The sequence below is a fragment of the Trachemys scripta genome, chromosome 4 (assembly GCF_013100865.1).
Source record: "Trachemys scripta elegans isolate TJP31775 chromosome 4, CAS_Tse_1.0, whole genome shotgun sequence".
In the NCBI taxonomy this organism is placed as follows: domain Eukaryota; kingdom Metazoa; phylum Chordata; order Testudines; family Emydidae; genus Trachemys; species Trachemys scripta.
In genome coordinates, this window is record NC_048301.1 from 102,550,277 (window position 1) to 102,570,695 (window position 20,419).

The window sequence follows — 20,419 nt, forward strand, 5'->3', positions numbered from 1 at the left end:
TTTAAACCACTTTCTTTACTCCACCTCCGACGAGGGGATTAGCGCTAAAATCGGCCTTTGCGGGTCGGATTTGGGGTAGTGTGGACGGAATTCGATGTTATTGGCCTCCAGGAGCTATCCCACAGTGCTTCATTGTGACCGCTCTGGACAGCACTCTCAACTCAGATATACTGACCAGGTAGACAGGAAAAGCCCCGCGAACTTTTGAATTTCATTTCCTGTTTGCCCAGCGTGGAGAGAACAGGTGACCACGCAGAGCTCATCAGCACAGGTAACCATGATGGAGTCCCAGGATCGCAAAAGAGCTCCATCATGGACCGAACAGGAGGTACAGGATCTGCTCGCCATATGGGGAGATGAATCACTGGTAGCTGAACTCCGTAGCAGTAAACGAAATGGCAAAATATTAGAAAATGTCTCAAAGGCCAAAGGCCATAAAAGGGATGCACAGCAGTGCCGCGTGAAAATTAAGAAGCTAAGGCAAGCCTACCACAAAGCCAGAGAGGCAAATGGAAGGTCCGGGGCAGAGCCGCAAACATGCCGCTTCTACGCGGAGCTGCATGCGATGCTAGGGGGTGCAGCCACCACTACCCCAACCGTGTGCTATGACTCCGTCAATGGAGAAACACGCAACAGGGAAGCGGGTTCGGGATACGAGGAAGATGACGATGAAGACAATGAAGTTAGCTCACAGCAAGGAAGCGGAGAAAACAGTTTCCCCAACAGCCAGGATATGTTTATCACCCTGGACCCGGAACCAGTAACCCCCGAACTCACCCAAGGCGTGCGCCCAGACCCTGAGGGCACACAGGGGACCTCTGGTGAGTGTACCTTTGTAAATATTACACATGGTTTAAAAGCAAGCGTGTTTAATGATTAATTTTCCCTGGCAATCGCAGCCAGTACAGCTACTGGAAAAGTCTGTTAACGTGTATGGGGATGGAGCGGAAATCCTCCAGGGACATCTCCAGAAAGCTCTCCTTCATGTACTCCCAAAGCCTTTGCAAAAGGTTTCTGGGGAGGGCTGCCTTATCCCGTCCGCCATGGTAGGACACTTTACCACGCCAGGCCAGTAGCACGTAGTCTGGAATCATTGCATAACAAAGCATGGCAGTGTATGGTCCCGGTGTTTGCTGGCATGCAGACAACATCCATTCCTTATCTCTTTGTTATCCTCAGGAGAGTGATATCATTCACGGTCACCTGGTTGAAATGGGATGATTTTATTAAGGGGACATTCAGAGGTGCCCGTTCCTGCTCGGCTGAACAGAAATGTTCCCTGCTGTTAGCCACACGGTCAGGGGGAGGGGTGAAGTGATCATCCCAGAGAATTGGGTGTGTGTGTGTGGGGGGGGGTAGTTGGGTTTGTGCTGCATGTCAACCCGGAAACCCCAACCCCTACTTTTACATTGCAAACCCATTTTAAATGGTCAACCCAATGGGTCCTTGGTATGGGAAATGAGGGCACTGCTGTTTGAAACCATTCCCACATGTTATGAAGGTTAAAAAAAGCCAAAAGACTTTGGCTTACCATGGCTGCCTGCAAGCCGAATTCTGATGCCTGGTACTGCGTGAGTCATCTCTCACACCAAACCAGCAGGCCCTCAATATAAGAGGAAAAATGCGACCTTGTAACGAAAGAACATGTGCTGTGTAATGTGAACAGCAAAATTTAACGTGAAAGAGTGTACCCATTGTTCTCTAAAATGTGTCTTTTTTAATCACCTCTCCCTTCTCCTCCACCAGCTGCAAATGTTTCTCCTTCGCAGAGGCTAGCGAAGATTAGAAGGAGAAAACGGCGGACTCGGGATGATATGTTCTCAGAGCTCCAGATGTCCTCCCACTCTGAAAGAGCACAGCAGAATGTGTGGAGACAGTCAATGTCAGAGTGCAAAAAAGCACAATATGAACAAGAGGAGAGGTGGCGGGCTGAATCGCGGGATGAACAGAGCAAGTGGCGGGCTGAAGATGATAGGTGGCGTCAGCTTGCAGACAGAAGGCAAGAGTTGATGCTTCGGCTGCGGGAGCATCAAACTGATATGCTCCAGTGTATGGTTGAGCTGCAGGAAAGGCAGCAGGATCAGAGACCGCCGCTACAGCCCCTGTGTAACCAACAGCCCTCCTCCCCAAGTCCCATTGCCTCCTCACCCAGACGCCCAAGAACACGGTGAGGGGGCCTCCGGCCACCCAGTCACTCCATCCCAGATGATTGCCCGAGCATCGGAAGGCTGGCCTTCAATAAGAGTTAAAGTTTTAAACTGCAGTGTGTCCTTTTCCTTCCCTCCTCCCCTACCCATCCTGGGCTACCTTGGCAATTATCCCCCTAGTTGTGTGATGAATTAATAAAGAATGCATGAATGAGAAGTAACAATGCAAGAGATGCTCGAAGGGGGGAGGGGAGGGTGGGGTGGTTGGTTTACAGAGAAGTAGAATGAACGGGGGTGGGGGAGGGCGGAGGGTTCATCAAGGAGAAACAAACAGAAGTTTCACACCATAGCCTGGCCAGTCACAAACTCGTTTTCAAAGCTTCTCTGATGTGCACCACCCCCTGCTGTACTCTTCTAACTGCCCTGGTGTCTGGCTGCACGTAATCAGCAGCCAGGCGATTTGCCTCAACCTCCCACCCTGCCATAAATGTCTCCCCCTTACTCTCACAGATATTGTGGAGCACACAGCAAGCAGCAATAACAATGGGGATATTGGTTTCGCTGAGGTCTATCCGAGTCAGTAAGCTGCGCCAGAGCGCTTTTAAACGTCCAAATGCACATTCCACCACCATTTGGCACTTGCTCAGCCTATAGTTGAACAGGTCCTGACTACTGTCCAGGCTGCCTGTGTACGGCTTCATGAGCCATGGCATTAAGGGGTAGGCTGTGGTCCCCAAGGATAACAATAGACATTTCAACATCCCCAACGGTAATTTTCTGGTCCGGGAAGAAAGTCCCTTCCTCCAGCTTTCGAAACAGACCAGAGTGCCTGAAGACGCGAGCATCATGTACCTTTCCTGGCCATCCCACGTTGATGTTGGTGAAACGTCCCTTGTGATCCACCAGGGCTTGCAGCAGCATTGAAAAGTACCCCTTGCGGTTTAGGTACTCGGTGGCTTGGTGCTCCGGTGACAAGATAGGGATATGGGTTCCGTTTATAGCTCCACCACAGTTTGGGAATCCCATTGCAGCAAAGCCATCCACTATGACCTGCACGTTTCCCAGAGTCACTACCCTTGATATCCCCAAGTCTTTGATTGCCCTGACAACTTGGATCACAGTAGATTTGCCCACTCCAAATTGATTCCCGACTGACCGGTAGCTGTCTGGCGTTGCAAGCTTCCACAGGACTATCGCCACTCGCTTCTCAACTGTGAGGGCTGCTCTCATCCTGGTATTCTGGCGCTTCAGGGCAGGGGAAAGCAAGTCACAAAGTTCCATGAAAGTGCCCTTACGCATGCGAAAGTTTTGCAGCCACTGGGAATCGTCCCAGACCTGCAACATGATGCGGTCCCACCAGTCTGTGCTTGTTTCCCGGGCCCAGAATTGGCGTTCCACGCCATGAACCTGCTCCAGTAACACCATGATTTGCACATTGCTGGGGCCTGTACCTTGTGAGAGGTCTATGTCCATGTCAATTTCCTCATCACTCTTGTTGCTGCTCTGCAATCGCCTCCTCGGCTGGTCCTGGTTTTGCTTTGGCATGTCCTGGCTCTGCATATACTCCAGGACAATGCGCGTGGTGTTCATAATGCTCATAATTGCCGCGGTGATCTGAGCAGGCTCCATGATCCCAGTGCTATGGCGTCTGGTCTGAAAAAAGGCGCGAAACTAGTGTCGGAGGGAGGGGCGACTGACGACATGGCGTACGGGTACAGGGAATTAAAATCAACAAAGGTGGCTGTGCATCAGGGAGAAACACAAACAACTGTCACACAGAATGGCCCCCCCAAAAGATTGAACTCAAAACCCTGGGTTTAGCAGGCCGTTGATTTCACGGAGGGAGGGGGAAGCAAATGAATACAGAACAAATCTGGTTCATCTATTTTTTACATCTTAAGCTGGCAGCAGACGGTGCAGCATGACTGATAGCCATCGGCATCTTCTGGGTGCTTGGCAGAAAATGATGTACTACGACTGATAGCCATCATCGTCAAGACAGTTCAATAAGACTGCCGGGTCTCCAGGAGACAAAATGAAGAATCAGATGCCCAGAGTGGAAAGTTTGGTTCAGTATTGCTTAGAGGAATCTGCTAAAGAACTTTCCCGGGTGCCTCTGATTGAACTCACTGAGGAATAGGACGATGACGGATATCAATCGTAATACACCATCCACTGCCAAAAGGCAAGGAGCTGCTGCTGTGTAGCAATGCAGTACCACGTCTGCCAGCACCCAGATGACATATGGTGACAGTGAGCTGAGCTGAGCGGGCTCCATGCTTGCCGTGGTATGTTGTCTGCACAGGTAACCCAGGTAAAAAGGTGCGAATCGATTGTCTGCTGTTGCTCTGACGGAGGGGAGGGGCCTGACGACATGTACCCAGAACCTCCCGCAACACTGTTTTTGCATCATCAGGCATTGGGATCTCAACCCAGAATTCCAATGGGGGCGGAGACTGCGGGAACTGTGCGATAGCTACCCACAGTGCAATGCTCCGGAAGTCGACGCTAGCCTCGGTACTGTGGACGCGGTCCGCCGACTTAATGCACTTAGAGCATTTTATGTGGGGACACACACAATCGACTGTATAAAACCGATATCTATAAAACCGGCTTCTATAAATTTGACCTAATTTCGTAGTGTAGACATACCCTTATTCTCCTCTTGGTATGGGAATAGGCTATAGCAGTAGAACTGCATCTGCACCAGGGGGAACATACTGCTTTAATCATACCAGTGTCGTTAAAGCAGTACACCTTGTGTGTTTAGACAACCCCTTAGAGAGAATTCCCCATAACTTCTCCCAGACCTAGGGAACTTCAATGCCACAGGCACAAAGGAAACAGGAGGTAATCCACGACTAGGCTGATGTAACTTTCCTAGGCAGCCTCTTAATCATTTAAAAAAAATTAAAATAGCTAATTTAACCACTTGCCTCCCCCAGCACTGGTATGGAAGGCCTCTTGTGACTGATGTACTGTCTCTTTCATCCTTCTTTTTTCTTCCTCAAATATAATATTTTCTCCCTCACATTTTAGATCTTCAGACCTTTCACTGCTCTTCCTTGCTAAGCTTCAGAACTGAATTGAAAACCAGGGACAACCAATACCTTCCACTTGCAGGCCAGTTAGAAATTTCCCTGACTAATAGTGACAAGGCAGAGAGGGACCCAGCCCGATGTTGAGGCATCAGCGAACTATGGCAAAGTATAAACTGACTTCAGCCACTTTTATTCCAAGTGTCCCCACACAGACTTGTACCAAAATAACTAAACTGATTTTAATTCACTCCTTTTGTTATTTTGGTGCAAGTATGAGTGAGGCCTGAGAGTCAAAAGCACCAGAGGCAGAACTCTGCCAGATCAAGCAGAATAAGACAGAGGAAAAATAATTTTTATTTTGGTTCTAGAAAGCACTTTTCATATTCTGTGTAGTCCTGAGTGCAAACATCATAATAATATTAGCGATCCTACAGGCTTACATTACAGTTGTTATATTCAACATGAGTTCATACCTAACTTTGGATAATTAGAAATTTATCAAGTAATTGTGCCCTGATAATTCTTTCAAAGACTTAAATCCCTCTCTTTAATCAATATGACACAGCTGTATAACTCCTATTGTACCTATCACATGCACAGCTCAGCTCTCAGCTGTATATTTTTAAAATACGCTTAAGCCACATCTAAGCTGCATATTATCTGAAACATGGAAGATTTGCTTTTAACATTTCACCAGTGTGCTGCTGCATCATGCTAAAAAATAACCAAAGCAGGGATTCTAAGATATTTTCATGGGGTGAAACATATCCTAGTAGATAGTTCTGATCAAACAGTGCTTTTTGTTTCAAGAAAAAATGAAAACATCAATTTTTGTCATTTTAAAATGGAAAACCTTGTGTTACACAACTTTCTGTCCCAGAGTGCCAGTGGAGCATTGCAACAGCTTTGCCTCAGTTTCCCCTTGGATTTCCATGACTCTACCCAATCACCCATGCTCTCCAGGCTGCTTGGGGAGTGTGCCTTTGTCTAAGTCACATTTAGTCCCACACTCAGGCCTGTAAACACTTCTTCCTCTCCTTCTTCGCTTTGCCACCAGGGTTCCTCTAAGAGCCTTCTCACTAAAATCTGTGAAAAGTCCTCTTTGTTCCCTCCTCAGTTCTGGGTGTCCTCAATATTCTCAGGCAAATCCTAGCCTTTTCACTGGCCTTTGGTCCCAGGCTCACTCAGGCTCTTTCTTCAGCCCCTTGCCATAAGAGACCTAACAGCCACACCTGCTTTCCTTCACATCTTCCAGCAGAGAGAGACTGTGGATCTCCTCAGCCAGCCTGTCACAAAGGACTCGAGCCCTCAGGAAGGAGCAGTCAGCCTGCACACCTCCCCAGTCACCATCCTACTGCTAGGCTTTCTTCCTCTTAAGTCCTACACCTTGTCCAGGTGTGGCAGGGCATGGCTAACCGAATGGGGCTAGCTGGCTCCAAGTCTCCTGGGCCCAAAAGGGGCAGTCCATCCTGTCACATCTTGGTTTTTCGCAGTTGAAAGCCCCAAATTTGTCAGTTTTCAGCAACTAAAATATGAAAATTGTTAAAATATAAACTAAAATATGAAAACAAAACCAAAAAGTTCCCTTTTTAAATGAAAACTTGAAAAATCCCATCAAAATGCAACATTTCTTACACAAGTTTCCACTTTGATGAAACAGCCTGTCACAGAGTATGCTTGCCTTGCACCGTCCCCTGCTGGATGAGCACAGCACTGCAGGTGCTCTCTACCTCAGTTTCTCCTCACACAGGTTTTCTGTCTCTCCCAGAAATTCATGTGGCTCAGCGCTCTGGCTGGGTCACTCTCAGGCCTGGTCTACACTAGGCGTTTATGTCGAAGTTAGCGCCGTTACATCGAATTAACCCTGCACCCGTCCACACCGCGAAGGTATTTAGTTCAACATAGAGGTCTCTTTAATTCGACTTCTGTACTCCTCCCCGACGAGGGGAGTAGCGCTAAATTCGACATGGCCATGTCGAATTAGGCTAGGTGTGGATGGAAATCGACGCTAATAGCTCCAGGAGCTATCCCACAGTGCACCACTCTGTTGACGCTCTGGACAGCAGTAAGAGCTCGGATGTTCTGAACTGCCACACAGGAAAAGCCCCGGGAAAATTTGAATTTGAATTCCTTTTCCTGTCTGGCCAGTTTGAATCTCATTTCCTGTCTGGACATCGTGGCGAGCTCAGCAGCACTGGCAACGATGCAGAGCTCTCCAGCACTGATGGCAGTGCAATCTCAGAATAGAAAGAGGGCCCCAGCATGGACTGATCGGGAAGTCTTGGATCTCATCGCTGTGTGGGGCGATGAGTCCGTGCTTTCCGAGCTGCGATCCAAAAGACGGAATGCAAAGATCTATGAGAAGATCTCTAAAGACATGGCAGAGAGAGGATACAGCCGGGATGTAACGCAGTGCCGCGTGAAAATCAAGGAGCTGAGGCAAGGCTACCAGAAGACCAAAGAGGCAAACGGACGCTCCGGATCCCATCCCCAGACATCCCGTTTCTACGAGGCACTGCATTCCATCCTCGGTGCGGCCGCCACCACTACCCCACCACTGACTGTGGACTCTGAGGATGGGATAGTGTCCACGGCCGGATCCTCGGACATGTTAGCGGACGGGGAAGATGAGGAAGGAGATGAGGAGGACGAGGCAGTCGACAGCGCTCACAACGCTGATTTCCCCGACAGCCAGGATCTCTTCATCACCCTTACAGAGATCCCCTACCAACCCTCCCCAGCCGTTACCCCGGACACAGAATCTGGTGAAGGATCATCCAGTAAGTGTTGTAAACATCTAAACATTTATTTGTAACAGAACATGATTATTAACAATTTAAAAAAATGGGTTTCTCATGATTAGTTTGATTAACTTAACGGTTCAGTCATGGGCAGTGCAACTATTTGAAAAAAATCTAGCAATGTCCGGTTTTGCATGATTGTCCTGCCCAAGCCGCTCTACTGTTTAGTCCCTGCTACTGCAGCTACAGTAAGATGCGGTCTATATGTCCGGGGATGGAGCAGAAATCCTCCTGGGACATCTCAAGGAAGCTCTCCTGCAGGTAATTTGAAATCCGCTGCATTAGGTTCTTGGGGAGAGCGGCCTTATTGGGTCCTCCGTAGTAGGACACGTTGCCGCGCCACGAGACTAGCAAGTACTCCGGAATCATTGCTTGGCACAGCATGGCGGCATACGGCCCTGGTCTTTGAAGGCTTTCCCGGAGCATTCTCTGTCTGTCGCTCTCAGAGATCCTCATGAGGGTGATGTCGCTCATGATGACCTGCTTTGAATGAGGTAGGGGAATGTTAGTGTTGGGACTGCTTTACCGTTCCTTTACAGAACTGTAACCGCTGGTTTGCAGCCACGCGGTGGAGGCGGGAGAGGGTCAGCCGAAAGGGATCGTTCCCGGGGACAGCCGCGAGGGTGTGGGACAGGAGCAGACTTCCTGCTTGCCGGATTGCTGGCAGCAGGGACCGACATTGATTTCAATGTGAAATGAGGCCATTGCTAATATTAAAGTTTTAAGCTGCCACGAATCTACGGCTTACCATGTCTGCGTGCAAGAGCAATTCCGTTGTCCTGACAAGGTTCTCAAAAGTGCTCTGCAAAACCCCAGACACTGAATGCGAAGGCCGAGAATTCGACCTTGTGCTGAGTGCGCATGTGATAGGTGCTGTGCATGGTCCTGTTCACAGAGAAAGACTATGTTCTTTGTTCACAACTACATTTATCTTTCTGAGGAATTCACTCCCTTTTTCCCATTCCCACAGCCCCATCTGCGACTGTCTCACAACCTAGCCTGTCATCACACTCCCAGAGGCTAGGGAGGATTAGGCATAAGAAGAAGAGGACACGGGAGGACATGTTCTCAGAGCTTATAGCCTGCTCCCGAGCCCAGGCAGCACAGCAGACCCAGTGGCGGGAGAACTTGTCCCAAATGCACCAAGCCAACATGGATCGGGAGGAGAGGTGGCGTCAGGAAGACCAGCAGGCGACTCAAACCCTGCTTGGACTACTGAGGGAGCAAACGGACACGCTCCGGCGCCTTGTGGATGTTCTGCAGGAACGGAGGCAGGAGGACAGAGCCCCGCTGCAGTCCATCTCTAACCGCCCTCCCCCGCCACCAAGTCCCATACTCCCTTCACCCAAAGTGCACAGAAGGAGAGGCGGCAGAGTCCCTGCTAACTCTCACTCCACCCCTGCAGAGAGCTCGAGCAGCAGAAGGCTCTCATTCCCCAAAGTTTGACAAGTTCTTTCCTTCCCGCCTGACACAAGCCCCCGTCCAAGTTTCACTTCCCAGTCCCATGTGTAGTTGATAATAAAAAATATGTTTCTGTTAACTACTGTTTCCATCATGTTCTTTTGGAGGAGGGGGGGGAAAGGGGGTTGGTAATTGGACAGGACAGTCACCTTTGGCAGGGTACATAGTCGGGGGCAGGCACAGCAGCAGGGCACATACATAGTGCAGTGATGCAGTGACTACTTACCCTGGTTAGTCTGGGAGGTTCTTTTCATGTTATGTGGTGGGGGGTGGGTTGCTCTGTGACTTTGTGTCAGGGGAGGGCAGTTAGAGATCTTAAACGGCGGTCCTTAGGCAGGATCACAGAGCCACACAGCAGGGGATCTGTAACCGTCCCACCCCTGCCACAAACTCACATAGACCCCCCATACACACAGTCCGTATCAGGAGGGGTGACAGGCTCCGTTGAAAGAACCATCCCACCGCAGCGGAGCCTGTCAGTCCTTGAGTTTAGAAGCTGCATTCGCGCGACTACACTACACCCGCTCCGCACCACAGTCTGCGTCCCAGTTTTAAAAAATTCCCGCGAAAACAGTATTAAAGAAAACGGTGTGCTTTAACAAAGTAGAACTATTTTTATTTTGAAACGTGTGTTGGAAGTGGGGTGAAGGCTTCTCTGTACACAAAATTAGAAAGTCACAGGTTACCCTGCTCACTCAGGAACTTTGCTTTCAAAGCCTCCCGGATGCACAGCGCTTCCCGCTGGTCTCTTCTAATCGCCCGGCTGTCTGGCTGTGAGTAATCAGCAGCCAGGCTAATTTCCTCAACCTCCCACCCCGCCATAAAGGTCTCCCCCTTGCTCTCACAGAGATTGTGGAGCACACAGCAAGCTGCTATAACAATGGGGATATTGGTTTCGCTGAGATCACAGCGAGTCAGTAAGGTTCTCCATCTCCCCTTGAGACGGCCAAAAGCACACTCCACCACCATTCTGCACTTGCTCAGCCGGTAGTTGAAGAGTTCTTTTTCAGTGTCCAGGGCACCTGTATAGGGCTTCATGAGCCAGGGCATTAGCGGGTAGGCTGGGTCCCCGAGGATGACTATAGGCATCTCCACATCCCCAACAGTTATTTTGTGGTCCGGGAAGTAAATACCTTGCTGCAGCCGTCTAAACAGACCAGAGTTCCTGAAAACACGAGCGTCATGAACCTTGCCCGGCCATCCGACATTGATGTTGGTAAAACGTCCCCTGTGGTCCACCAGTGCTTGCAGCACCATGGAAAAGTAGCCCTTTCTGTTAATGTACTGGCTGGCCTGGTGGTCCGGTGCCAGGATAGGGATGTGAGTTCCATCTATGGCCCCACCGCAGTTTGGGAATCCCATCGCTGCGAAGCCATCTATGATCGCCTCCAAGTTTCCCAGGGTCACTACCTTTGGCAGCAGTACATCAACGATTGCCTTGGCTACTTGCATCACAACAACCCCCACGGTAGATTTGCCCACCCCAAACTGGCTCGCGACTGACCGGTAGCTGTCAGGCGTTGCAAGCTTCCAGAGGGCTATGGCCACTCGCTTCTGGACAGTCAGGGCTGGTCGCATCCGGGTGTCATTGCGCTTCAGGGCAGGGGACAGCAACTCACAAAGTTCAAGGAAAGTTCCCTTCCGCATGCGGAAGTTTCGCAGCCACTGTGATTCATCCCAGACCTGCAGCACTATGCGGTCCCACCACTCAGTGCTTGTTTCCCGTGCCCAGAATCGCCGTTTCACAGCATCAACATGACCCATTGCCACCGTGATGTCCTCGGCGCTGGGTCCCCTGCTTTCTGAGAGGTCTGTGCTACTCTCAGACTTCAGGCCATCACCGCGTTGACGTAGCCTCCTCGCCTGACTTTTCTGCATCTGCCTCAGGGCAACCTGTATGATAAGCTGCGAGGCGTTGAGAGCGGCCACAACTGCAGCGATGGTTGCAGCGGGCTCCATGCTCACAGTGCTGTGGCGTCCGCGCTGTCAATGACTTGAAAAGTGCGCGAAATGATTTCCCGCCGGCGCTTTCAGGGAGGGAGGGAGGGCGGGAGTGATGGACGGATGACGACAGTTACCCAAAAGCACCCTGGCCCCTTTTTTTTTACCCAGAAGGCATTTGCGGCTCCACCCAGAATTCCAATGGGCGGCGGGGACTCCGGGAACTGTGGGATAGCTGCCCTCAGTGCACCGCTTCCAATGTCGACGCTTTCCCCGTTAGTGTGGACTCACAAAGTCGAATTACTGTCCTTAGTGTGGACACACACGTTCGACTTTGCAGTATCGATTCCAAATATTCGATTTAAGTAAAATCGAACTACTCTCGTAGTGTAGACAAGGCCTCAGAGTTCAGTCCCTTTCCAGGGTAACAAAAGTCCAAAGAAAAGGTACTTCCATCCCACTTGAGTTTTTTTCTCAGTTGACCCTATGGGCTTTTTAAGTCTCCCTACTCTGGGATAGGCCACTGACCCACAGGAGACTTCCCTGGAGTACTTCCAGACCCTATTACAGGACCCAATTTTCTCCCTGTGGTACTTCCCAGAAATTGAGTTCTCTATCTTTTCATGAGGCCCTGATGTTGTTCACATGGTCACCTGAGCCCAATTAGTCCTGCCCCTTAAGTTCAGAGGCTGCTAATTATGGCACTCCAAGGGCTGATTAGTCCAAGGCCTCCTGGTTCTTAAAGAGGCAGGCCACCCTGTCCCATAGCCATTGTTTGCTTACAACAAATTTCAAATGAAAAATTTCAACCAGCTCCAATAATAAAGGAATTGTCTGAGAGCTCACCTCCTTTCCTGTTTGAAATCCTGTGGATCACCTTCTTCTCCTCTTCACAGTTGCTTACATTAAAACAGGGGTTCCCAAACTTGGTTCACGGCTCGTTCAGGTTAAGCCCCTGGTGGGCCACGAGATGCTTTGTTTACTTGAGTGTCCGCAGGTATGGCTGCTCGCAGCTCCCAGTGGCCACAGTTCACCATTCCCGGCCAATGGGAGCTGCGGGAAACAGTGGCCCAGCCCGCGCTGCTTCCTGCAGCTCCCATTGGCTGGGAATGGCGAACTGTGGCCACTGGGAGCTGCGGCCGTACCTGCGGACGCTCCAGGTAAACAAAGCATCTCGTGGCCTCCCAGGGGCTTACCTTGAACAAGCCGCAAACCAAGTTTGGGAACCACTGCATTAAAAGGAAGGGAAGCATGCATTTTTAACTGTTTTTAATGGGACACATGGTTTACATGCAGGTTTTGTATTGGTATAACTAATGTCTGTTTTGGGGAAAAGTTAATCACACTATCTCCCCTTCCTATTTGTTCTGCTCCTCTGTCTTCCCCTGCACACACTTCTATGCTGCCTGGTCTCCTTTTCCTCTTCGCTTCTGAACATTCCACACACTTGCCTGGTTTTCCTCTCCTACTGTACATCCCTGTTATTAGGTTTCCTTCTCTGCTGCACATGCTGACCAGCCACTTAATCTTTTTCTACTCTTGCTTTCCTGGACATGTTGTCTGACGTGCTGCTCTTGTCAGTCCCCTGCCATTTCTGGCTTTGCAGCTCCAATTCTACTGGTGCATCAAATCCCCAAGGGCCACGCTAGTTTATTTTCCTCCTATTTAGCTGCCATCCCTGGTAAAGGTAGCTAGGAGAAAGGGTCCTCCTTGTCTCCAGTTGCATTTTCAGATCTCCAGCCTCTTCACACAATGCACAGTATTGGGGGTGTTCCTAAGGGAGGGGATGTAGGGCAGTAGCTGGGGACTCCCTATGTTCTGGCTATTCCTGACTGCTGGACTGGCCCAAATTAGGGCAGCCTTCGGGCTACTTCAATCTGCATTAGGGGCCAAAATGGCCCTAGCTGCTCCGAGACCAGGAGAGGTGCAAAGGTGATGTAAAGTCACTTCTTCTTGAGCCCTCTGTTGTGCTTAACTCAAGAGGGATAACCTGATCTTCTTGTGTTTCAACCCTGATTTACAAGGACCAATTGTAAGGTGAAAATCCTTCATTTTCCATGCATATTCTGCCCTTGGCATCTCTGATCAGATTGTAAACAAAGCTCTGCATTCCCAATTTTGATGATGGTTTTCATGACCTGGAGCAGTGGTTCTCAAACTTTTTGTATTGGTGACCCCTTTTACACAGCAAGCCTCTGAGTGTGACCCTCCTTATAAATTAAAAATGGGGTTTAATTTAATTTTTATTTAACAGGGGCTTGGTCCTGTCAACCCCCACATATGGCCATGCTCAGGGGTGACATCCCCATGGAGCTGACAGCTTGCGACCCCCTGAGGTGTCATGACCCCCAATTTGAAAACCCCTGACATACAGGCTTCAAATTGGAATCAGAATTACCAACTCTTTTTCACATAGACCACAAAACCACCATCTGACTGTAACAATTTTCAGTCACCAGTGGCTGCGGTCAAATCAAAATCAGTGACCTAGAGATTAAAGTCTTCATTATCCCATTACAAATCCCCTGAGTCAACAAGACCTCATTTTAATTGATTCATGGTCTTAAAACAAAACAAAAAACAATAATGCAGGCCTTTTCACTGAGTTTAAAGTAATGGCCCTGAAAGATATGCTTCAGGGATCCATATTTTAGCACCTCCTGATTATTGTACATATTTAACCAGTTATTAGTTAATGTATTAAAAACTTTTCAGTCAACGGAACATTGCTTACACCAATGCCGAAATTGAGCCAATCTCTATAATAAATTGTACCTAGCAGTTCTAATGTACATTATTAGTTAGATAATCTGCTCCAGTGAAATCTAATGCTGTGTTAGGAGATGCATAGGCATATAGTGCCCCTACTCTAGGGTAGTCGTTATGGCCTGGAAAAAGAGGGAATGGCCAAACCATTGCTGTGCTTTGTCTGTTTCATGAATTAAAGGCTTCAAATCAAGATTGGATGTATTTTTTAAAAGATATGCACTAATTCCTCCACAAGATACATGGCTCAGTGCAGGAGTGGTGGGTAAATTCCTATAGCCTGTGCTATTATGAAGATCAGACCAGACCATCATATTGGTCCCTTCTGACCTTAAAAATCTATGAATAGTGTCCTGTCAAAACATGTACAGTATTCTTAACATTGGTGGAAGTTATGTCTGCACACAGAGAGGAACTATTTAAATGCTTTTTTGAAAGGGTGAACATATGCTGAACGCTGGGAAGATGCCCTTATTTCAGCATTCCTTTACTTTCTTTTGTCATTATGTTAGTTTGCTATTTGCTTTTGTTTTAATTCAACTTCCTTCCAATCTATTTTGAATCCTTACATGTTTGAGATCAATAGCACAGTTTCAGGATACTGAAGGGTTAGCCTACTTCTTTATGGGGTTAAGTCACACTCAGGTGAGTCCAAAAGCAATAGTTCCTTCTAGGTTGTCTCAACATGGCTCTTGTCATTCTAGTAGTAAACTGATGCCCCGACTTAAACTTACAAAACCAAGGAAGTTCAGAATTAAGACTGATACTGCCATGTTTTTTTGTCCCATTGAGCCCAATTATTACAAACACACAGCATGTAGCATCTCTCATTAAAGAAGTGATATAAAGATGGGATATCTGGCCAGGTTTTCAGTTTTCAATCAGTTTCCTTCTCTATTACCTTACATCTTGTGTAGTCATTTACAATATGCAAAGTGAGAGTGCCATGTGTGTAAAATGGAGTGACAGTGTTTTTTCAAGGTGCAAGCCAATGGAGAATTAGGCTGTATAGTGCATTCTATATACTTGTCAACATAACCAATGCATTGTAGAAAAATTTCTAATAAAGGCTGTAACAGCATCAAGTTAGATAATACCTTTATTTTGCCTTTACATTTCAAGAAAGAGAACTTGCGTCATGATTAAAATAAGATAGTCATGCTGACCGTTTCAAATTTCTGTTTTTGTATATTTTTTCCCCTTTCATTATTCATACTAATCTCAAACCCTTTCTTTTCAAGAGAATCCTCATAGATATGAGTATCTGAGAAAGCAGGACAAAACGGAGAAGAAACAATAAAACATGAAAAGGATAAGTGCTCTTCATTCAGAAAAATCAAGAACTCATAGTAAAAAGGTCAAAACTTCAAATGTTTCAGTCAAATTCCTTGACTATACAAACATTTAGAAATGCAAAAACCACTTCAAGGAATAATCATCATGAGAAATGAATTAGGATAAAAAAAAACGGGCTAAAACTGATTTTATGATAAAAGATCATTAAACCTTTTCTCAGACTGCATTTTTGGAATAAAAATGTGAAGAGATTTAGCTAAATAATGCAGATGGGTGAAATTTCAGAAGCAGTTGGCTTTACCATGAGACAGCAATTTAGAACAATGAACAGCCTGTCAATTCTCCTTATTCACTTGGTTTTAGAAAGTGGCTAGTGCCGCCTATTATGGAGGCACCTTAAACTGATCTTTACCACATAATATCAACAAACCCAAGCCAGACAGTTAGATTAGCGGCAAAACACCATCTGTTCACATTAATACATATAATCGAAGTCGAACACATTCACGGTAACATATTCAGGGATTATTTTTTCTTTGTTCACACTTTGCCTTTGTCTGAGAAACATAAATGGAGTTCTGAACTACTGTGTGCCTGGCTCAGAGCTCCTCTGAACACTCACAAGAGACAATGAATCAATGTGGAATACTATGGCAATCAAATATTAGGTGAAGCTATCGCTGCCCTTCCCACTTGTACTTTCACCAAGAAGAATGAATGGGTTGCCTTAACAAGCTTCGATCTTCCAAGAGCACAGCATCTGAGTGAAGTTCTGAATCAAGGTTGGCTGAAAATAACCTTATCTAGACTGCATCAAATGATTGGTATTGGTTTGAGACAACTGGCGAATAGGAGACAAATGATTAGTAGTACTATATGAATGTTCTAGTTCGACAGCTTATACAGTTGCCATTAAGTTCATTACTGTTCAGTCACATTGGTATCTTCCAGATGTGACTGTCCTCTTCATTCATTGCAAGAGCAGAGAAAGCAAGACAGATAAGAGTAAAAACACCTCTAATGAATTGTCCTCGGGTTGAGAATGCATGCTCCCCTTTCCGAATGTCTAGAGCAGCTCATACAGCAAGCTCCTGAATGGTACATTACGATCTGCTTCTGGTGTTCCTCTCCTAGCAAATTCCTGATGGAGAAGTGAGTCGTTGATTGGCCACAGTCCACAACAAGTGTGCCTCAGGCTTGTATCTCTTGGCGAATTTTTCTTTGACACCCGCCATGAAGGAGAGCTACAAAATTAAGATCTTGGAGCAGAATCGCTTTCTCTATATCACTAGATTGGACTAATCTAACAGTGACTCTGATTTAGTAGATGGATATATATGTACACATGAACATTTGTTTAAATCTTTTTAAAAAAAAAAAGTCTGGGTGAGTTACCTGAATTGGGCAGGCCAATTGTGACTACTTAGCCTATGATGCACATGAATCTTCAGGAGAGGAAGGGGATTGTAAGAAGGTGCACTTTTTTATTTTATTCAATTTAAATATAAAATTAAGAAGTACCTAATCTGATGCATTTTGGGAAAATATTAAATACAATCCATAAAGCCAGCACGTCCAGCAACTTATTCCCCACACAATCAAAATTAGCCAGACAAAATAAATTATCCTACTCACAAACATCAACCCTTACTGCACTCCCCTCCAGTTAGATAGTTTAAGCATTCTTATTTCTGATAGAGAGAGGTCCAGCATATGGCTTGATAGACATTTTCATTCACAATTTTCTCTCTTTCACCCAGGCAAGGTGTGTGTGTGAACAAGGAGGAGGAACAAGAAATGATGCACATTTTTCTACTCTTCATTTGGTATTTGTGACAGTGTGCCCCATAAGGTTTTATGGAAATATGCTTATGAATGTATATATGACATAACTAGAATATGTTTTTTTGCTACATATGCCATGTAACATATCTATGTAAAGGTTATGATCTACTGAGTCTATTAATCCTATTTGTATACATGTATCATTTTTGTACTTGAGGTTAGGAATATTGGCTGTATACTTGCTTGATAGCCTTAGTAAAGCATTTGGTCAGCTTCTTGAGAAAGGGGAGTGCAAATTAAGTGCCCCATCAAGAACCACTTAGGCCAACAATGAACTCGAAGATGCCAATCCACATCGGAGCCTTCCCAGGAATGTGGCTTGGCAGGTAAGACACTCAGTCATGCATGGACATGTGACTTGCCCGTGTGACTCCAAAACTCCATCTTGGAGCTGGACTTTGCATAGGAGAGAGGAGGGGGTCTCCACCCACAAGAGAAAGTCTACTTAAACCCCTGGGAGACTCCTCCATTTGGTCTTCAGCTGGCTAAAGAGACAGTCTCTTCACCCCCAAGACTACCCGAAAGAGACTGGAACAAAGGACAGTAACTACAGGGGGTGTGAGTGATTGCTGGACCCAGACTAGAAGGAGACTAGTCTGTAAAAGGAAACTTACTGGAACTGGTGAGGTTTTTATCTGTACTCAGTTGTCTTACTGTATTAGACTCAGACTTGCGTGTTCTATTTTAATTTACTTGGTAATTTACTTTGTTCTGTCTGTTACTACTTGGCACCACTTAAACCCTACTTTCGGTATTTAATAAAATTACTTTTTACTTATTAATTAACCCAGAGTATGTATTAATATCTGGGAAAAAGGGGGGGGGACAGCTGTGCATCTCTCTCTATCAGTGTTATAGAGGGCGAACAATTTAGGAGTTTACCCTGTATAAGCTTTATACAGGGTAAAATGGATTTATTTGGGGTTTAGACCCCATTGGGAGTTGGGCATCTGAGTGTTAAAGACAGGAACACTTCTGTAAGTTGCTTTCAGTGAAGTCTGCAGCTTTAGGGCACGTGTTTCAGACCGTGGGTCTGTGTTGGAGCAGACTGGCGTGTCTGGCTCAGCAAGACAGGGTACTGGGGTCCTAAGCTGCCAGGGCAGGAAAGCAGGGGCAGAAGTAACCTTGGCACATCAGTTGGCAGGTCCCAAGGAGGTTTCTGTGATCCAACCCATCACAGTATTATCCCCTTTTTCTTTGTAAATCACCACATCCATATTTTATGTTTTCAAAAGAACTGGTCTTACTGCATTATTTATCACAGGAATTTATCCACAGAAGAAGCTATTATTATGTGTTTTTATAGTACCTAGTGCATTTGGGTTCTAACCTGGTTGTTGCTTTTAGACATTACCACAATATAAATATTAAACAATAGTAAGATATAAATGGAATTTAAAATTAAAATCTAATTGCACTCAAGAAATTATTTCCTTATTAGGCAAAATTTAAATTTTTAGTTGTTATTCCTGATTTTCAATGTTTATCCTTTATTTTAAGTGCTGTGTCCTAGATTTATTAGGCTTTTGGCAACTTGAAAGGTTCTTATTTTTCCAGTTAGAGAAGATCTTCTGTTGAATGTATTTTACATTTCGATATTGCTGGTATAAAGCGTGAATGCAGGTGCCTCGCATAATCCTCCTTTTATACCATTCTTCAGAATTGGCATATACAATCAAACATGAAAAATTATTTTTGGTTTACATAATAAAGGGTTGGGAGGAAGAGGAAAATTTTAATAGCACTGGCTGATTTACCACATTTCATGAACTTGATTAAAAAGGAAAAAAGACTTAAAAGCGCAAGTTCCTTAGTGACAGTTACATAAGGAGATTAAAGAACATTTCTGACTGGATTCTTTCCTCAGATCATAATAAGAGGGCTTGTTGCAGCAGTATGACCAAGAATGTGTTTTCTTACCTGAAGCCCAACACTGTCTGCTTGTCCACCTTTAATTAGTTGGGAGATAAAGAGGCCACAAGTAAATTCCAGTCCTCCTCGCACACTTATTCCAAGCCCTTCAGGATGCAAACGATCCAGTCTCACTTCCTTCAGCTTTCTGTAAACGTATTAATGTATCGTAATGAACAACATCATAACAAATTGTGACAACTGAAGCTTCATTTTAAGCATTTTTAGTTACTGCTTAAAATATTTTCAGCTGTCAAGCTTAGACTTGAAAAGAGAATATATGACTAATATTTTCAACAGACACATTTCAGTCCAAACAATAAATTTAGTCCCCAAAGAACTACATCTAAGACAACTTCAGTGTCTGTGATAGCATGCACAGGATATAGATATTTTATTCATCAAAACGTGGCTGAATAAATTACTTTTCAATCAAGCATTCCTGCTTGTGTTCATTTGACCTACATTGTTCTACACTAGTGGGTCTCAAACTTTTTTTACTGGCGACCCTTTCACACAACAAGACTCTGAGTGCAACCCACCTAATAAATTAAACACACTTTTAAATATATTTAACACCATTATAAATGCTGGAGGCAAGCAGGGTTTGGGGTGGAGGCTGACAGCTCATGACCCCCCATGTAATAACCTCGCGACCCCCTGAGGGGTCCCGACCCCCAGTTTGAGAACCCCTGTTCTACACGTACCTTGATCGTTTAGGCGTCAGCTGATCATATTCCACCTGATGTTTTAATGGGATAAGGGGACGGATGGCGTCAAACAGCGGCAATCTACTTGGTTCATTAATCACAAGCTTTAGGTCCCCTACCAGTACTGGGAGATTCATGGATCTATAAAAATACATTGAGAAAACAGGACTGGGTAATCAAAATACTAACAAGATTATATTTTCTGTTTGTAACTCATACTAAAACTGGATTGTGTGTGTGTGTGTGTGTGTGTGTGTGTGTGTGTGTGTGTGTGTGTGTGAGATTTGTTTAAAAGGTTCTTTATGTAGTTCAAGGCCAACCATAAGCAAGGGATATATTTTTCCTATATAATTTAAAAATAAAACTAGCATAAAGATATTTTTCTAATTCAAGTAAACTCATGTTCACATTGTTTATGTAATTCTTTAATCCACAAATGATTTGTCAATATTGTAAGGAAGACATCTTTATTTAGTTTTATGCTCAGAAATACCAACAGT

General features: G+C 45.8%; 1 protein-coding gene across 2 annotated transcripts in view; it reads right to left on the minus strand.

Moving 5' to 3' along the window:
* Window positions 1-20,419, minus strand: part of USH1C (USH1 protein network component harmonin) — a 112,645-nt gene that overhangs the window by 81,015 nt on the left and 11,211 nt on the right. For both annotated transcript variants that reach the window (XM_034770196.1, XM_034770194.1), the window contains exons 3-4: window positions 19,917-20,060; window positions 19,219-19,357 (exon numbers count right to left, since the gene is read on the minus strand). In XM_034770196.1, the coding sequence (XP_034626087.1) occupies window positions 19,219-19,357; window positions 19,917-20,060 (283 nt within the window). The remainder of the gene's footprint in view (window positions 1-19,218; window positions 19,358-19,916; window positions 20,061-20,419) is intronic.